Source organism: Apis cerana, linkage group LG6 (genome assembly GCF_029169275.1).
Source record: "Apis cerana isolate GH-2021 linkage group LG6, AcerK_1.0, whole genome shotgun sequence".
NCBI classification, from domain to species: Eukaryota; Metazoa; Arthropoda; class Insecta; order Hymenoptera; family Apidae; genus Apis; species Apis cerana.
The window spans coordinates 15,851,131-15,871,391 of record NC_083857.1 but is presented as its reverse complement, the minus strand read 5'-3'; the positions used below and the strand labels follow the sequence as shown (position 1 = coordinate 15,871,391).

General features: G+C 24.3%; 2 protein-coding genes across 16 annotated transcripts in view; one reads left to right on the top strand and one right to left on the bottom strand.

Moving 5' to 3' along the window:
• The window catches only part of LOC107999670 (eukaryotic translation initiation factor 4 gamma 3), a 41,053-nt gene extending 20,846 nt beyond the window's left edge, over positions 1–20,207 (bottom strand). For 2 of the 15 annotated variants that reach the window (XM_062076744.1, XM_062076748.1), the window contains exons 1-2: positions 16,657–17,252; positions 16,295–16,513 (exon numbers count right to left, since the gene is read on the bottom strand). In XM_062076744.1, coding sequence (XP_061932728.1) covers positions 16,295–16,310 — 16 coding nt within the window. In that variant the 5' untranslated portion in view covers positions 16,311–16,513; positions 16,657–17,252. Of the gene's footprint in view, positions 1–4,743; positions 7,305–16,294; positions 17,255–18,957 lie in introns of those variants that run through there. The other 13 variants (XM_017059644.3, XM_017059645.2, XM_062076749.1 and 10 more) reach the window with 12 other exon arrangements.
• On the top strand, positions 7,512–9,041 carry LOC107999677 (uncharacterized). Its single transcript, XM_017059657.3, has 2 exons — positions 7,512–7,694; positions 8,571–9,041. The coding sequence occupies exons 1-2, from the start codon at positions 7,557–7,559 to the stop codon at positions 8,754–8,756; spliced, it is 324 nt and encodes a 107-aa protein (XP_016915146.1). The 5' UTR covers positions 7,512–7,556; the 3' UTR covers positions 8,757–9,041.
• Positions 20,208–20,261: the final 54 nt, after the last annotated feature.

The window sequence follows — 20,261 nt, the reverse complement described above, 5'->3', positions numbered from 1 at the left end:
AAATATTATTTGTTCAATATAAAAATTGAAATTGATTCTAGCGATAAATTAACAATTCATCAATCAATATTTTATATCATTGTATATCATAATATAATAAAATTATATTATATTGAATTTCGAGAACATATTTAATAAAATTAATAAGCATTGTTACTTATTTTTTTTAATAAATTTTATAAATTCAATATATTCTTATATATAATTATTCTCTCTTATTATATTTATAAATAAAATATGGAAATAAGAAAATAATTTATTTAGTTTTATACTTTAATTATTTATACTATACTAAATAATTAATAAGAAAATAATTTATTTAGTTTTATACTTTAAATATATCTGGAATAGTTTTTTCCATATTCATCAAACAATGATTAAAAAAAAAAAATTATATCAATAATTGTTACAAATAATTGTTACAATTGTTATATATATCAAGATCTCCTTTATTATCATTGTTTATCTTATAGCTATTAAATACTGGTTTCATGATATTAAAAAAAAAAAAGAAAAAGAAAAATTAATTATATATTTAATTTCGTATATGCGTGATAGTATCTTGCTATATTGTACTCGCCATTCTCTCGTTAAACGAATTACTCGTGAAAGCGATTATGCGTGGAATTGCATGACATCGCTTGACACGTCGTCGTCATTGTCTTAGAGATATAGTACAATCGATTACATGCATTATCAAAATATTTAATGTAATAGAATTACTGTCTTCGAAAAACTCCATAAATTTTCAATAATATTATAAAAATGTGGAAAATATTTTTCACCACATGCTACGAATTCATCATAAAAAAATACGTTAAGAATATAGAAGATAAAAGAATAAAAAAAATATGGATACTTCGACGCTCACCGTTGAAGATCGGTACGAAGCTGGTTATCGTTTTTCGTCAAGTATATATTATGCCTATTTGCATAAATGGATTTTTACAACGAAAGAACAATGAAGTGACAACAAGGCTCTAACGTGAGCAAAGAAACCGAGAAGACGGCCTCGCGAACGGCCATCTTTGCACATGTGGACAGAAGCCAGAGCAGTGCTGCTATCTGTAGTCCCGTGAATGCATTGATTACTAAAAGGGGGGCGAGGCCGAACTTCATCATCAGGATCGTATTAAGTAAAAAAATGATAAATTAAATGTTTGTATCTCAAAAAATGTTTAGAATTTCAATTTTGATGTATTATAATTGATCGCTTATATTATAGTTTATTTATAATATATTTATATATAACATTTCAATTACATTTTTACAAAATAATATAACATATTATTATAAATAATTAAAAAGAAAAAGTATGTTTATTTTTAAATCATATTTTAAATAACTTTTTTTTCATAATCTTTTTTTTAATAATAATATTAATGTCACTGAATGTATTTTGAAATTTGATTGTCATATTATTTATATTATTTTCATTTAATAATTAAAACTAAAAATAAAAAATTTTATTATATTTAACTTTACATTTGAAATCATACAATCACATTCCAAAAATTGAGTTATTATCTATTTATTATTTATTATTCAAGCATTGGCTATCTAAAAGTATAGCATATATATATCAGCAAAATGAAAAAATCGTGGCCTGGAAAATACAATCGGGAAAAATACGTCATTTCCGGTGTTAATTCTTTCTTTCTCTTTCTCCCTTGTTTTTTTTTTGTCTTTTTCTTTTCCATATAATCATATAACAAATGTCCTTTTCTTTTCCATATTAATAAATATATAAATATATAACATATATAAAAATTTTAATTTTCATCAATATGATTTAAAAATGATAGAGAATATAATATAATATAATAGTCAAAAAAAAAAAAAATAAATAAAAAAAATTATAAATGAAGATAATATATATAAAAGTAGAAGTGAGGTTAGAATGATCACGCTTTAGCCACGTGGCTAACCCAATCTAAGAACAATAACATGTTGAAGCGATAAGCATAGAAATAAGATCTTTTAAAAAATATTATCATCGGAAATCAATCATTAATGTTGTTGTAATAAGTCTTCTGATATTTAAATGTTGAGAGAATTGTAGTTCGTAAAATTTTTTAAATATTACATTTTGAGCAAAGTACATACTATTATCAAAATATATATACATTAAAAGAAAAATGATATAATTTATATATCGTTATTATATATAATTATACATAAAATTTCTATTTATGCTAATAATAATCGAAATTCTTTCTTATCCATTAAATTTTTCTACTATTGCTTTCGTATATTAAAAGATAAATATTTTTTAACATGAATTCATATTTTATTTTTGAGAATTTACATTAAATGAAAATTTACATAATGATTATTATGAAATTTAACAGTTTACGCTGGATAAAATTTTATTAATTAATTAAGAATTCAAAATATTTTTTATAAATCAATGAAAATAGAATTATACTATTATAATTATTTTATAATATTAATTAATATAATATTAAATTTTTATATAAATATATCTAATTTTTTCAATGCTGAAAAATATTAATAAAAAGAATCTATATAATAATATATGTTTATATAAATTAAAATTTTTTATATTATAATACAAAAATAATACAAAAACAAACTTCATTAATCCATATTAAATAAATAAAATGAATAAAATATTTAACAAACTTTTTATATTTTTTGAATGATAAAAATTTTGAAATATTGGAATGTAGCGTCATCGTAACGAGGCATGTCATGCAAGAGGAAAGAATCGAACATAGCTCCGCGACTGTACAAGGTAGAAAGCATTTTATCGATTGACCTATATCGTGAATTGTCTACAATGCCGCCCAGGGGCGTTAAGGACTAACCTAAATACTATGCAATTCGATATATCGATATAGGAATGTATCGTAAATTACGAACAATTTATTGATTGAATAAAAATTTAGAAACTCATCTGATGCGAAAAATGTTGATTGATAATAAAATATTGAAAAAAAATATATATTTTACATTATAAAATCTTAATGAAAATAAATAATATTTTCGAAATTACTAATCATTTTGGACTAATTAAAAAAAAAATTATGTAATTTAAGAATATAATTATCATTATTATTGATCACAAAAATAAAATTATTAAAAAAATTTATTTTTGTAATCATTGTGGTATAAATCGAGCTTAGTCGTCTATCCACAAATAGATGCAAATGATTCGACTTCTGACAGATAGGGCACCAGGTCAAATTAACTACCTCCAGTGTGTTCGAAAATAACGGGCTTCATGTATGTATATCTATTTCTACATACATAAATGTGCTACACAGATATGTATTATACATTTATTGTTTATGCAATAAAAAAAATTGTAAATTAGATAAAAATTGAGAATTTAAGACAATTTTACAAATCAATATAAATTGTATTTAGTTAATTATAATTGCAATTGCATATAATATACATATCAATTGTTAAGAATATAAAAACTTAAGTTTTAAGTAAACAATTAAAATTTTTTAATTAAAAATAAATGTAAATAAACACATAAAATCTAAATGAGACAATGCTTCCATTGGTCACAAAAATGTATGTCCATGGAGCAAATGAAAACAAAGAGCATGTAAACAAATATCTAATAATGTGAGTAAAGACAAATTTTTTTATTTTATTTATTAGACAAAGTTTTATAAAGATGATGAACAAAGAAAACATAAAGAACTATAAATAACAGAAACTAAATTTTTATATTTTTATAAAATATAATACTACATTATTTTTTTTCTTATCAAAATTTTTAAGTTAATATTTTTCAAATAAAAAATTTCTTATTAAATTATTTATTAATTATTATATATTAAGTCAAATAATATTATCAATGCAAATAATATTAAATCTTTTAATTAATTTGCATATTGAAAAAATGATGTAATAATATATATCAATTTTTTTGGATAGATACTGAAAATTATATATTCAGATCAATTTGAAAAAATTTTTCCATATAATTATGATAATAGTGAATATTATATCAGAATTGTTTAAATGTACAAATATATATTCTCTGTTATAAATTAAAAAGATAAATTTCTTCAATACATTAATTTTTTAAATATTTTTTTTAATTTACAAATTCTAGTTTCAATAATATAATAAATATAAATTTTAAATAATAATTAACATTAATTAATATTCAAAAATTATATTTTTTTTAAATCAAATTCAAATTTTAGTTTGAGTTTTTTAATTTAGTTAATATTATGTAATATATACATTTAGAAAATGTAAAAGATTACTGTTAGACTTACAAGATTAATTATTAATATTAATATTAAATATTAAATATTAATATCATAATATATAAAATATAAAATATAAATGCTAATTTAAATAATTAAAATATTCTTTTTTTAAGTTGATAAAAATCAATGAGAATAATCAAATTATAAAATAAAATGATTCTATATAATCATAATCAATTAAAATAATTAAAATATTAATTTTTAATTATTATTTAGAGAATTAGTTCATTATTTGTAATTATTTTACAGTATTTTATATACATATTGAAAAAAATTAATTTTTATATCATCAAATATAAAAGATTTATATTTTTTCATTATTTTTTAACTAGTTTTATAATTTCATAAAAAAGCGTAAGTATTTATTCTAAATGAAATAATTACACAAAAAATATTGTTTGTAAGATTTCCAATATAATTTTCAACATCGTTTTCTTTTTCTCTCTGCCTTTCTTTCTGCATTGTTTGTTCTTGTACTTACTAGCATTTGCAGTAACGACTCGATACTGTGGCGGTGCTTGTTGATGTTGGGTTTGTTGCTGTTGTTGCTGCTGATGACTCAGATGGTTAATGTTAACAGTCAATTGATGATGGCTCAGCTGATGATTCAAGTGGGGACTCGGCGAGGGTGGTGGTTGATGGACCGGATGCACGTGGTGATTATGACCTGGCTGAGGATTTTGTGGATGAGGGGCCGAAAGGTGATGGTGGTGGTGGGGCCCTCCACAATGTGGTAAAAGACAGTGCATAGGTCCTACACCCACGGCTACACCCACTGCGCCCTCCTTTGAGACGCCATATCTCGAAACCATTCTTCCTGATGTACCTTTTTCTTCTTATCCAGCGTCAATGATACACGCCTTGGCCGATAAAGTTGATCAAGAAAAAAGAATCGATCAAAAGAAAGTGTTTTCGTAGATTGGTTTTAAGATCTTTTTAAATGACGAATGCATCAGGATTCGGATATGCAATATTTATGAATTTAATAGGTAAAAACAATATTGCATAAATTTATCTCTGAATGTTTTTACTGTTGAAATAGTATGATCATTTATTCGTTCATATTTTTATATAAAATATATGTAACCGTAAAAAAGCATATTTTTCAAGCCGTAAATACAAATATTTTCTTTTTTTATTTCTCTTCGTTTCTTCTTTTTTTTTATGTTGGTGATCTCAAAATTAGTGATTGATTCAACACGATGATGTCAATAGTATTAAGTATAAAAAATTCATCGATTTTTAACTGACACTTTTTTCGTTGTCTTTGAATCTTTCAATCGGCAATGCAGTACCATGATGTCATCGTGTACTTGATCGGTAAAACAAAGGGTCTTATTGAACAGTGTTCATTATGAAAATTGAATACACCCTATAGAAGTCACGAGAAATCTTTTTGAAAATATTAATAGTAATGTTGTTTTCTTTTTATCTTCAATTTTCTTTAAATATTCATAACATTTGTTTTATTTGTACATATATAATTATTTCCAATTTTCATCTTCAAAACAATATTATTTTTTATTTTTCGATTAGTTAGTAATATATTTAAATTTCACATATTAAAATATTCAATATAAATAATATTGAAAAAACATTCTTGAAAATAGAAATTCTTGACGACTAGAGGAAATGAAATGAAACTTTTCAAATTTTTGAAAAGTGTAAAAATTTCCATTGATAAGATATTAAAATGAAAAGAATAAAATATTTTGATCAACATTTAATTAAATGATCGATCGATATTCATCGAATTTTGCTGCCTAAGACGTGTTTTATAGACGAAATGTCTGTACACGTGATGATCTGAAAGCAACATTTTCATTCGATATTTTTCAAATAGAATAAATTAATTTATTTATGCGATTTCATCGTTCAAAAATGGCTTCACATGAAATTTAATTTTCTACTTGAGAATATCGCGCCATATTGTTTTTGTCTCGTTCGATGCACGCGATTCCTCTTGATGAAGTATTCTAGTATTCAACTGTCAAAACTTCTTAACGTGGAGATACACAAAAGTAAGAGACACGTTGAAACGGACGGACTATCGTACCTCTTCCATACCAAAATCGATATTTAAGGCTCGACCGGCGTCTCCCTCTTCGTACCACCCACTCTTGCTACGGGAAACTTCCTGTTCACAGAACACATACAGGTTATGTCCACCAATGATTTAGTATTCGAATGAAATCCAGCAGCATAGGATTTTGATTCACAATAGATTTCTCCAAATTCTTTTCACATATTCCTTCTTTCTTTACTATTGGATCACTAAGAAAAGTCTCAAGATTGATGATCGGAGGTATTCGGCGGCGTGCCGAAAAGTACCGAGTTGCGTTCTATGTAGTTTTCTCTGTATTGAGATTTATGAACGCGATAAAAAAAAGCGTTCGCAGGTAAAGAAGCGAATTACTCGCAACACTACGCACGCACGTTTTAGTAACACTATGAATGTTTAATAGCACTCGCGTATATGCTCAAAAAAAAGTGCAATATAAGATTTTAAATTAAACAGAAAATTGACGGCGTCAAGTTGTTCCTAGGTTGCGTGAGATTCTTTCTCGGAGACCATAAGTTCCAAAATATCACCCTTTTTCAAGAATTTTATTTATTCGATATTGCAATCGAAGCTTAATATATATTTAACGTACGCGTTTATAGCAATGTAATGTGTGCACTCAGAAATAGGAGAAATAAATTAACAATGATGTGAAGACAAGCGTACCCTTTTGCAAGGGACGCGACGGAGACTGATGCAGGCTAGTCCTTCTCACACGACTCACGAATCGCGACCCGCGGCCCCCTACCCGTTTCGCTCTGCAACTAAGGAGCGACAGGACTGTGTAGTGATTTTATAAGTACCCTTTCAAACTTGATTTAAAATTTTGTAAAATTATTTTAATTTTACTAAACAAAATATTTAAATAATATTTAATAAAAAATTAATTATATATTATTTTTTATATACAGAAAAGAAAATAATTAAGTGAATTGTTCAAAATAATTAAATGAATAAATTTATTTTATTTTTATCATAATAAAAATTCTTTTTTTATTTTTAAATATATTAAAATGTCAATTTTTATAAATATTTTTTCTTAATAAATTTTTATTTTTTTAGAGCAAATAAGATTCAGATTATTTTATGAAATATATTTTAAATTATGCAAATAAATGGTATGTATCTATTATTTTATATACATTTTTATTAAAATATTAAAGAATTCAAATATCATAAAAGCAAAATACACGTGTTACGCTACGGCCCTGAAAAGTAGTCAAACCCACCGAATGGAAGATATATACCTACGGCCGCGTGCGCAGACCAGTGGACAGAGTGCAAAACCCTGCGCATGCGTAATGGACGTCGACACGGCAGACCCTTCAACTCGCATGAATGCAGTAGGCGCAGCCCCACAACACTTGAGGGTAAGGTGACGTGCAGCCTTGTGCATGCGCACATATAGTTTATTCGCTTTAACTTTGTCACACCCGTATATTTGTATTCAGTTTTTATTACCGCAAGAATCAAACATGCATATTGATATAGATGTTTTTCAAAATATTTCAAAATTTTTAAAAATTCAAATTAAGTAAATTAATATAAACAAGATAAATTATAAATAAATAATACTTTTAATTTTCATTAATTATTACCAAATTAATAGAACCTATATTACGCACCTATAATATAATAAAAATAATTTATAATTTATAAATACTACATAATTTATATAAAATTGATTATTTTTATATTATTCATATAATATATTAATAATTATATTAAAAAATTTACATTTATTTAAAAAAATGTTAAAATTATTTCACATGAATGAAAATTCAATTTTTCACAAAAATTTAAAAAAATTTTTATAAATAAAATTAATGTAAATATTTATAGATTGATTAATATTCTTTATTATTTTTAAGGCATTATATATTTCAAAGAATTAATATTATAATTTTATATTATGTATTGGAATCATTCATATATATACTTATATATATTGAAATATACATGTAACAAAAAAATTCTGTTATAAATTTTTCTTTAAATAAATATATTAGTTATTTAACATTCCTTGAATTATGATTAATAATTATATCTTTTCAAAAAATCTTTTTAAAAAAAAGAATGAATCATTCCTTTTTCTAGATAAATAATAAGACGATAAAGGTAAAATCCAATTTTTTAATTTAAACTGCTTTCTTCACAATAATAAACATTGATTTGAATGAATCAAAACATCTCCGTGATCATAGAATATATATATTATAGCGAATATGCTTCTATTATTATTATAGATGAAGAAAAGAGACGATGAGGACAGTACATTTCTTAACGACATTCAGAACGATGAAGCAAACAGAGAAAGAAAAGAGAGACGAGTCACGAAGATACACGAACATATGTCATGCGTGGGCGAAACTGCACGAACGCATAAATACAGAGAAGAAACACGAGAGGCGTACTCGACTTTGTTCAAATGAGGAACAAGATCCGCGAATGATGTGTATAGGTTAGGTAGGTAACCCAGTTTCGCCGGTACACCAGGCCAGGCTGCAGCAACGCCGTTTTACGATCGATACCTATATGCACCCGGTACTGCTCACAGCCTAGATTCGCTTGTCTAGGATAGGTACAAGAAGGGGACTATATGACCTACATCTTAGAAAAAAATGTAACGAAAATAATTTAAATTGTATTGAATTCGAAACTGATAATACAATCAAAAAAATATTCCATTAATATATTAAATTAATTAATAATACTAATTCTGATTATCGAATTATTTCTTATCTTAATAAACATTCCTATTTTAATGATGTATTTTAATAAATAAAGTAAGTAAAATAAGTAAAATAAAAATGTGTCATATAAATATGTAATATCAACATATATAACAACAATGAATGATATAAGAATAAAAAAAATGTATTATAAGAACAAAAAACTTAATATATTTCAAAACATATTTAAAAAGAAAAAAATATTTAAAAATTTAATTTAGTTTTTTAATATTTTTATATTATAAGAAAATTAATAAAAAATATTAATTTTTCAATAAAATACATGTAAATTTAATGTTCAAATTTTAATTGCATACAAATATTAGAGGAATAATAAGAAATCTTTATTTTTTATTTCAAAATCATAAATTAAAGCAATATTTTCATATGAATATATGAAATATATGAAAATATATATGAAATATATATGAAAATATATGAAAATATATATATATATATAAAGATAATGAACAAAATGATGAAAAAAAATCGTTTAACTATTTAAATAGAAAAAAATTAAAAAATGTGATGAATTAGAAATGAAAGATAAATTCTGTATTAAAGACGTACAAAATTTCTATAAAGACGATTAAAGAGCAAAAAAGAAGCAAAGTTAGACCAGTAACCTCTGACAACCTTCGTTTGTCTCGGTTCAAACATTTTACCCAGTCGAGACATGGTAGTTCAAAGTCCTCTGGAGAAAACATAGCCACTGACTCATGCTTGCCAAAAGAATTCAAGGAAAGCAAGCACGAAAGCGAACTTTTCCAAAGTATACAGTATGATTCACTGATAATTGAATCTTTTAAATGAAAACGCATTAATCGTATCCATGAAGAATATTATTTAAAAGGAAAATAAAAACTTAGATTCTAATTGTAATATTCTTAGGAATGCATTTTCTTTAGTAAAGTAACAGTAGAAATATAAAATCGTTAGTATTCCAAATTAATCAAAAATATATATGTGTTTTATAGAAATTTTATGAAATGGTTACAGAGGCAAGAAACGAGAAGAAAGTAGATAGAGGTGTTCACAAACCATAGAAGTTGGTTTCCAGGGGTCTTTGAGCCCTCAAGCCGTTGACCTTGGAAAGGTAGCACGAAGATCTTGTGGTGTGAGAGCAGTAGTACTCTGCCTCTCGTGGGCGTCCGGTAGGAGGTTACAAGCTTGCAAGAGGAAAAAGGCCGGTTGCGAATGCGGAGGGAAGGAGTAATACGGGCTAACGTATGTCTGGACAAAGACAGAGAGTTCCTCTGTGAAGAGAGGGTCGATATTTACCGACTTCCCCCCTCTCTTGGCCGGGCAACGACCTACCACCCCTGCATATTCACTGAACTCGCTCTTTTACCCTTCATATCGCTTTCTCTCTTACATTCAATTTACCTCGCCTCTCAACCCCTTCACTATTTCTTCACAACATTCAACTACCTACAATCTTCCCCTTCTCTGACTACCCTTAGTGTCGCTACGTTATTGTGTTTTAACCCTGAAACAAACCAACTCGTGTCCCTTGAGACACCCAACTACCAAGAAAGACGTCGTGGTCAAGAGCGAGGACCCGACCGTGGCTCACTGAATACAGGAGAATACAAAATAGAAAACCTATCGATGAAAAAAGGAGAAGGACAAAAGAAAAATTAAGAAGAATAAATATAAATTATAACATTTTCACTAGAAAATTTCACAATAAATGTGTGTATTATTTAAAAATATTAATTTTCAAAAATTTAAATTCATAATTCATATGTAAATTTTATATTATATTTTATATTTCATTTATTTTTATATTATATAACTAACAAAATATTGATAATTACTTATATAATATATACATAATATAAATAAATTAAGTAATCTACTTATTCTAATAGTTCTTTATTTTAGTAAAAATATAAGGGTATTTTTAATACTTGTGTTCTTAAATTTATTTTTAAATCTACATTTAATATCACATGTAGTAATATAGTAAATGAATATTTTTTATCATATATGCAATATATATAAAGTTATCAGAAAATAAAAATATTAATCAATTTCATGATACCAGATACAAAAAATGTAAATATAATGTAAATGGTATTATTTACTATTTAAATATTAGATATAATATTTAATATAAGTAAATATAATGTGATATTGTACTGCCATCTATACGTAAATAGTTTAACGAATTTCGCCTACTCAGTCGGTAAAAAAAAATATGTTAAATCCTTTATATGAAATTAATATTTGATTGTAAAAACATAAAGCTTGTTCAAAAAAGAGAAATATAAAAAATTTTTAGTAATAATATCCTGATTTCTTTTTTTTTCAATCTTTTTTCATCTTGTTTAAGATTATATCCTAAAATAAATTTTATTTTATAGAATTTTACACTAAATTTATTAACACATATATATAAACATAACATTTAATATTCTAAATTTTTTAATATTTCTAAATTTGAAAAATTTTTTGTATTTAACATTTTATTGTCTCTGATATGAAAAAATAAAAGACAAATTTTGCATAATGAAGATACCGAAAAACAATATAAATGTTTTAAACGATCACGAATGTGTATTTTAACATTCCAACTTCTCAAATCAAAATTGTACACAGTAGAAATGTTCTATTAGTTATATCGAATGAAGCTCAAGCGGAAGTAACAATTTTACTAACTGATCTAATAACATTTCTTCTTTATTCATATATTTTTATTCTATATCACAAATAAATTTTTAATGAAAATCAATTATATATTTTCAGAAAGAAAAAACCATAAAACTGAATAGACCTACTAAATATTATATATTATATATTATATTTAATTATTTTAACAAAAAGTGCTATTTCTGTTGTTAAATTATTATATTATGTTTCACACATATGCATTAAAAATTTAACATGAAAATATTATAATTCTTAATGAAATTTATCTATTATTTCTAACTTATTTTATAAGTTTTCTTTTAGGATTATTTCACTAATGTACTTATTGATTTTCCTTTATTTTTCATATTTAAACATTTTTACGCTTATCGCGAAACGGATAACATCCGCTATTGTTAATGTATTTTTCATATACTTCATTTGTCTCGGAAATTTCCAAGAATTATATATTTCTTTCTTTGCAACTTCATCGCACAAAAATATCTTCGAACCATGTAAACATTCTCTAGAAAATATACGCTCTTATTTGTATTCAAAGTTAAAAGCAACTATCTTATCCTACATACATATTCTACATAACATTGAAATCGACATTAAATAAAACTGTTCATGTTACTATTATAAAAGCATCAGTGATTTTTATATGTATTATATTACATAATGAAATACAAAATGTTTTAAGAATATTTACATTAAAATTTAATTACAATTGTAAATTCAAAAATTTATTTGACATTTTTCTTAATGTTTTTATAGTTATTTTTTTCTTTAAAATTGAGCAAATTTTTATTCAAGGAAAGAAAAATGAATGATAAAAAGAATCGAACTGATATATTCATCTATCAAATTATATTAATAATAACGGATTTCTTGGTATAATAAAAACAAAAATTAAATATATAGTAGTTATGTTAATACTACGTAATTGTTATTTTGAAAAAAATATTTTCTTGATAATCAAAAACATTAAATTTAAAAAAATTAATAATTATTTTTCCATTATGAAATTACGATTCAAATACAAAAAAAAAATAAATAAATAAAATTTTTTTAAAATATTTTTTTAAATAATATTAAAAATAAAATAAAAACAAATTATCAAAAATAAATAATTTTTAATAATTGACATAAATATATAATACATATATATCAATATAAAAATTATTCAACGTGTAAAAGTGCACTTTCTACCAGGAACTGTTCGAAACCTGGTTTACCAACCGATACAACATGCGTGTTAAATGTCACAATGCTAAGTCGCTATAATTCACTATGAATAAATTATATAATAAATTCTCGGTAAGAACATTTTAATGTATTTTTAAATGATTCAATAATATATTATTGAAATAATATATTACATAAAAATTGTATAAAAAAATATTAAAAAAGATAATTATAACATATTTTTTATATTTACATTATATTTATATTAATTAATTAGAAAATTTTTAAAGATAAAATATCAAATACACATTTTGAAATTAAAATACATAAGATTAATAACAATTCATTTCAAAATTCATAAATATAAGTGTAATAATAAATATAAATATTCTAAAAATTTAAAATTTACTAATTTCAATATATATATGTTAAAAGAATCAGATAGTTACAACTGTTGAAAAATAAAATCCTAAAAGCCGATGTTATGTTCGCATTTTGGTTCATAATCTTTTACCGCATTGCTGGCAAGGACGCATTGGATATGTAATTAGAATTAGTCTTACAATTAAACTGATCAACACAAAAATTCAAAAATTCTTTATACTAAAATGCTATAATTTTAATTATGGAATATCAATATTTTTCAAAATATTTTTTTCTAACTTTTTGCTTGATTAATTTTAAATATAAAAATTAATTTAATTAATATTTTTATATTAAATTATTTATAATTCTGATTTAAATTTATAATTGATTTATTAAAGAAATTTTATTTAGCAAGAAATATTATTTCAGATTCAGTTAGATACAAATTGTAGATTTGATTTATGTAAATTTGAAAATGCACTCACAGAATGAAATAAGTTTTTTACTCACTTTTGCAAGAAAAAAAAATATTTGTTTTATAGATTATGATATATTCTTGTTCCCCTAAATTCTTTTTTATTTCATTGTCATTCATTTAAATAATTCAAATATTGCAAGAAAAAAAAACTCCCAAAAAAATATTAATGTTAAATTTGAATTGAAATAACTTCTTTTTTCATAAATTAACATTCATTAATAATATAGAATATTAATATAGAATAAACATTTACGTATTACATATATATTTGTGACATATTTAACAAACTAATCAAACTATTTTATACATTCCATTAAAACTTTAATCCTAATAATCTTTAAATGGATCTTTAATCCATTTCTAATATTTATAGATATCTTTTATATTAATAATTATATGACTAACTAAAAATCATAGGATCTTGAAAAATATTTTCTTTCTAATTCAAAAAGATCGGTAAATTCTAAAAATGAAAGTTTCTTACAGATAAAAATAAAGATTTGCTAAGATTTATAATAATCCTATTGTGATAATAGTGAACCCTCATCTGTAAAATATACTTCGTGACAAAGAATTATTGATGGAATTCCAAGGACATAGGAACAAATAGATAAAAATTATTCTCAGGTATACAGAGGATGAAAAGCAGGTATACGGAAGATTTGACAAATCTAAAAGGGAATAGTAATTAAGTACAATCGTAAAATGGTTGAATAGCTATAGTCGTTGAGCAAAGATCAGTAAGAAGCAAGCAAAGTACGGTTAGTTTCTCCCCGGATGTCTGATGGCCTCTTTCTCGTACAAGCGGCCTTGTCAGGAATGCACATTTTCTGCAGGTTCACCGTTTACTTTGGCTTCGATTTGAATCGATGCACAGACATCTACTACCTTTCACCCAACTGTCTTCTAATCACGTGACCGTACTTGTTATCGCTTAACTTCGTCATGATCTTTATTGTCATGTGGACCTTTCTAAGACGATCAACTTTCTTTCGAATATTTTCTAATTTTCTTAATTAATTTTATTGAGTATAAAGAGAATATGTTATGTAGAAAATAATTGAAAAATACATCTAGAGTTTCAAGTTGATTATTTATTTAATTACATGAAAATAAATTTTTATTCAAAAATTGATACTATGACAATGGATATTTTTAATTATATTTTTTTTTCTATTATTTTCTATTGTTCAAGCTATTAACTAGAATAATAAAATAATATTTTTTTGCATCGTGAACAAATAAATAGTTTTATTATTCAATCAAAATATCAATGATTTGTTTAAGTGTGAACTTAAAATTTAATTAAAAATCAACAAGATCAATGTTTATAATCCATTCTATTTAAATAATTTAATCGCTTATTTAAATTATTATTATATATAGTAATATACTATATATAATATATATATATATATTCTATATATATATATATATAGAAAGAGAAAGATACAGAAAGCGAAAGGAAGTTCGCAAGTGTTTTAATACGACTAAATAACTAAGTTTCCAATAGACACAAAAATGAAATATGATGCATTCTTCTGATGCATATAGATGCATTCTTATAGAAAAATAAATACTATAAAATAAAAAATTTTGAAATTAAATTTAATATATTTATAGAAAAGTTAAATTACATGTATAAAAGATTCACGAAATAAACTAATAATTTGAAATTTATATAAAAATTCAATCTGAAGTTATGTTGAATTGCAGAATAAGCATTGTTATGTAAAAATTTATGTTTTAATACGTAATAAAAATTTGAAATATTCCATAAATATCAAAAATATCAAAAACATTTGTTCTATGACATTACATATATATATTTTATCACATAGAAAAAGAACATATTTAAAAATTAAATTGATATTTAGTTATCAAAAAAACATTGTATTTGAAAATTGGAATTATTGAAAAACATGTGATTAAAACAAAGTTGATACAAGAGTGCATATTTGCTAAATCATGAGTTATAATCACAAACATGTATTTTAAGAATGTGCTATCCAATAAAATTGAATAGGTAGTTAGAAAATATAAACCATATGTCCAGGAACTAATTGTTAATGAAATATATTTTCAATATTATTATTTATTCTAAGCATTATGCAATTTCCTAATGATTTTTATAATAATAATATATTTACACATAACAGAAAATATACTTTTATAATTGATATTAACCATTTGAAAAATATCAGACAATATTAGGAATCGTGCTCTTATGACACACGTGACACATCCAACTGGTAAATGATTACTGACTCACGCGACATCTTCCGAAATCTATCATAAGTATTATTTCATTTGATATTTCTTTAATAGTTTTAATTTATTTATTGAGAAAATGATAAATTATTTTTATATAAAATAAAAAGATATAAACATAAAAATTAATTATAATAATCATGATTTATATAATTAAAATGCTCATAATAATCGACTATTATAAGTTGCGAAGCATATTTACTATTTATAAAAAGAAATTTATGTATAAAATCTGCAATATGAAAACATTCGATCATTCGAATAAACAACTGTCGCGAACATAGCATGGCATTCAACTTACCTATCACCGTAGACATTTTTGGTTTGTGTGCTGCTGTACGCCTAGCCTAAGTTCTCTTATGACCGTTATTGCTAGTGATGGTAAGAAACAATGATGATTGAGAACATCTTTAGCGGCGTGATTGCCTACTGGTGATCCTATCCACTTTCGTTCTCAACATGCGAAGGTAACACATGAGGTCTCTTCCTTGAAGAATATACGCCTCATATGGCGCGAATACTTGAAAAAACAACGATGGCTATTTGAATGAATGGACACTCGTGCTTTGCAAACGAAAAGACCGCTGTCGAAATTATATAACCTCCGCGGTAGCAAAGACGATATGATACTGGTAAGACGATGTTTTTGTGCGAGTTACTAACCACGAAACCCGGCAATACCACTGCTGCTACTGTTACTACTATCGTTAAACTCACTCTCGTACGGTAAATCACCAAATTTTAAAAAGATTCATTTCATTTGTCAAATATTAAAAAATATTTTCTTACATTCTATTCTTATATGTATTATTTATATTAGGCGATAATTATGTTAAATACGTTTTGTTTCAATTCATACATTTTAATAGGCACTTTAATAACCATATGCTGTTTATAACGATAATTTCCTGCGTAATACACAAATAACACAATTTATTGGCAAAAATTACTATATACAAAATATAAACAGAAAATTTTCATATATAAATAAATTGACTTCGTAAAATGCCTTAAAAAAAAAATAATATATTTTAAACTATATTTCAAACCATAGAATTATGAGACCTTGAAAATATTATTCCGTAAAAGAAATATAACGATTCTTTAATGATACTACGCACAATTTCTAATATATTATCATGAATCTTTTATATACTCGTGAAATTTTATTCGATTATTTTCACTATAAGTCAAATAAGAAAAAGAAAAGAGAGCAAGAAACGCGTGTACCGTGTGGCTTGATTGCCACATGTACACAGACTACGCGCGACATACAGCCGAACTTAATGTTCGGATATTTTCGTAAATCTTCGGTAAGTTAGCTATGTCGCTTCGTTTCATCCTATTCTCCTTCTCTTTTTCTTTTAGAAGTTATTTTCCTGTTTTCTTTTAATATATTTCTCTGTACATCTTTTCACATGATCTATATATCTATAATTTTTATTGCTTTAATTCATTCATTAAATAATCCCTAATTTATGAAAACAAAATTGTTTCATAAGAATCAACAGATTGTTCCCCCACTTTATCTCTTTTTCACTTTGTTTTTATTAATATATGTATTGAGCATATTTGCCTCGTCATTTTCCTTTTCCTTAATATATTATCTTAAAAAAAGAATTTGTATGATCAAAAAATCAAAGCAAAAAAAAATATAAATCAAAAAATTGTAATTTAAAGGATTATTTTAAATTAAATATTATAAATAGTCATTTTAAAAATATAATAATATTTATATTTTTAACAAAAAATTCAAATTTTTTCAATATAATTATAATTTTACTCATGATTTTAAGTTCTTTTCATTTTATGATCTGTAAATTATATTTTTTTATATGCATATCATCAACAAATTTAATTATTCTAAAAATATATTGGTTTTTTGAATGTTACAATTTATGTGAATTATATTGTTTTGATAGATAATTCTCTAAAGAATTATTTAAAAAATATATATAAATAATTTATATTATATCATTTTTTTATGAAATAATAACTGTAATAATAATCACAATTTATAAAATTATATAAAAAAATTTAGAACTATACCAGAGAATAATAGAATTCACATAAACACAAATGTCTCTTTCATGGCTTTCATAATTTCATTAAGTTATATTAACATAAATTTCTTATATATTTAATTGTTAACTATATATATATATATATATATATATATATATAGTATAAATATATATATGTATAAATGAAATCAAATAATTTTCAAAAAATATATTAATATTATTAAATATTTAAAAAATCATAATAAATATTACTAAAAAAAAAAAATAAATAATAAATAGATATAAGAATTTAAAAAATAGAACAAAAGATTTACAAAGCATCATTATATTAAAATTATATAAAAATATAAAAAGATAAAATATAATTTTTAAAAAATATATTTTATCATTTTAAACATAAAAAATATAAAGCAACGAAATAAATTATTAAAAGTTCATTTAAAATATATTATTTAAATTAAAGATCTGGGAAACTATAATCTCAATATATTCTTTTTAAAATAAAAATTAGATAGAACAAATTAGATAGAAAAATCAAATAGAAAAATCAACTTGCATATATATAGTGCTTTCTTTATTTAATTAAAATTGCAAGTTTTTTAAGTAATAATCCTTTAATAAAATTAATATCGAAAACAAAAACAGTAATTAATTCTTATATAAAGGATATAAAATAATGTAAAAAAATAAATGCATTATTGTAGAGATTTTTACGAAATGTCCCTAAAAGATAGCCACATGGACCGCATGGCTGTCCTAACCTTAAAACATAACCTCATTCGAGTATTTAAATTATACGTAAAAATCTAATGACGTAAAAAAAACATATATATATATATATATATATATAAATATATATATATAATGAATAAAATAAATATATGCTAGCATATATAAGAATTAAAAGAAATTAAAGATATAGTTTACAACTTGTACTCACCAGCATTTGGTACAAAACGCGGTGTATTAGTCGTAACCACAGTGTTGTAAGTTTGAGACGAATGAACACTTGGTTGATTGACGTTCACTATGAGTTGAGGTTGATGTTGTGACGGGTTATGATGTGGCTGTGAATGATGTTGATGATGTTGGGGCAGGTGGTGATGTTTCCCTTTCGTTGGCATGCTCATCGCAGGCGTAGGCCTCCCTTCTTTAAACTCTCCACTACCTTCAAAGCTTGTTGCCTTATGTGGCTCGCTGAGGTCCTCATAGGTACGTTATTTTCACACGCACGTAGTTAACCGTAATGTTTGTCGAAAGACTTCTTGTCCAAGCAAACTTTGCTGAAAAATTCGACGTACGTGAAACGATGGTTAGCGTTCGGTCACCCGTACGGAACTGGTAGCACATTTACACGCGCGCGCACTTCAACTACGGTCAATTCATACGTAAAACTATATGTTCACTTTTTCCATACTTCTGTTTTTATTGAAATAACAGTTTTCGTTTGTATTCATCAATAAATTACACACTTTTTCTGCACAACGTCTTTGTCCGTTGGTTTGTTCGATCAAAAGTGTTTACGCTCTTATTACTTTTCCAAGTTTGCGCGCGGTTGGAATATTCAACTGCGCACGATCACTTATTCCTTCTTGAAATATTAATAAACTATTATCACCAATAATCGTACCTAGATCGTTCTACCTGCCTAAAATGTCGCGTAAATTGTTTGACAAATAGTAAATGACTTGTTTTCTTGTAAGAAAAAAGAAGCGACGCGCACCATACATTGAGCACAACCACAGCACGCCTTTCTTTCCATTTCCTCTTATCTATCGTTCTTTAATGGTAATATACAAGAATCTTAACTTGTTACACATTCGATATAAAGATAATTCAAAACAAATTAAAAAATCGTCGATAATCGATATTTGTTAAGTTATTTAATTATAAATTAGAATTACATGCGCATTAATTAATTTGTCCAAAAGATATTATTTTTTCGAAACGACACAAACGGATTTGTGGTAACATAGTGAAACAAAATTCTACAGCAACCAATCAAATATCTGGCATAAACTATGTAGGGAATATAGAGTCAATCAGGTAACTATTTGATTGACTGTTAGCCACACTGACGGTTATACAGATATTGGATAGTTAATAATATATCTAAATCAGTAAAAAATACAATAATAGATTTTAAACTATTCCTATATATTATAACATTTTACAACTGTTATTTATATGCAAAGTATTTATTATTTTATGAATAAAAATAATTTTAAGAATGAGTTTATTATT

What these genes read in the sequence shown, in the direction of transcription:
- LOC107999677 (XM_017059657.3), top strand. Translation starts at nt 7,557, where the DNA reads ATGGAAGATATATACCTACGGCCGCGTGCGCAGACCAGTGGACAGAGT. An exon ending in CAGCCCCACAACACTTGAGG is followed by an intron (nt 7,695 to 8,570) that starts GTAAGGTGACGT and finishes TTATTATTATAG; the next exon opens with ATGAAGAAAAGAGACGATGA.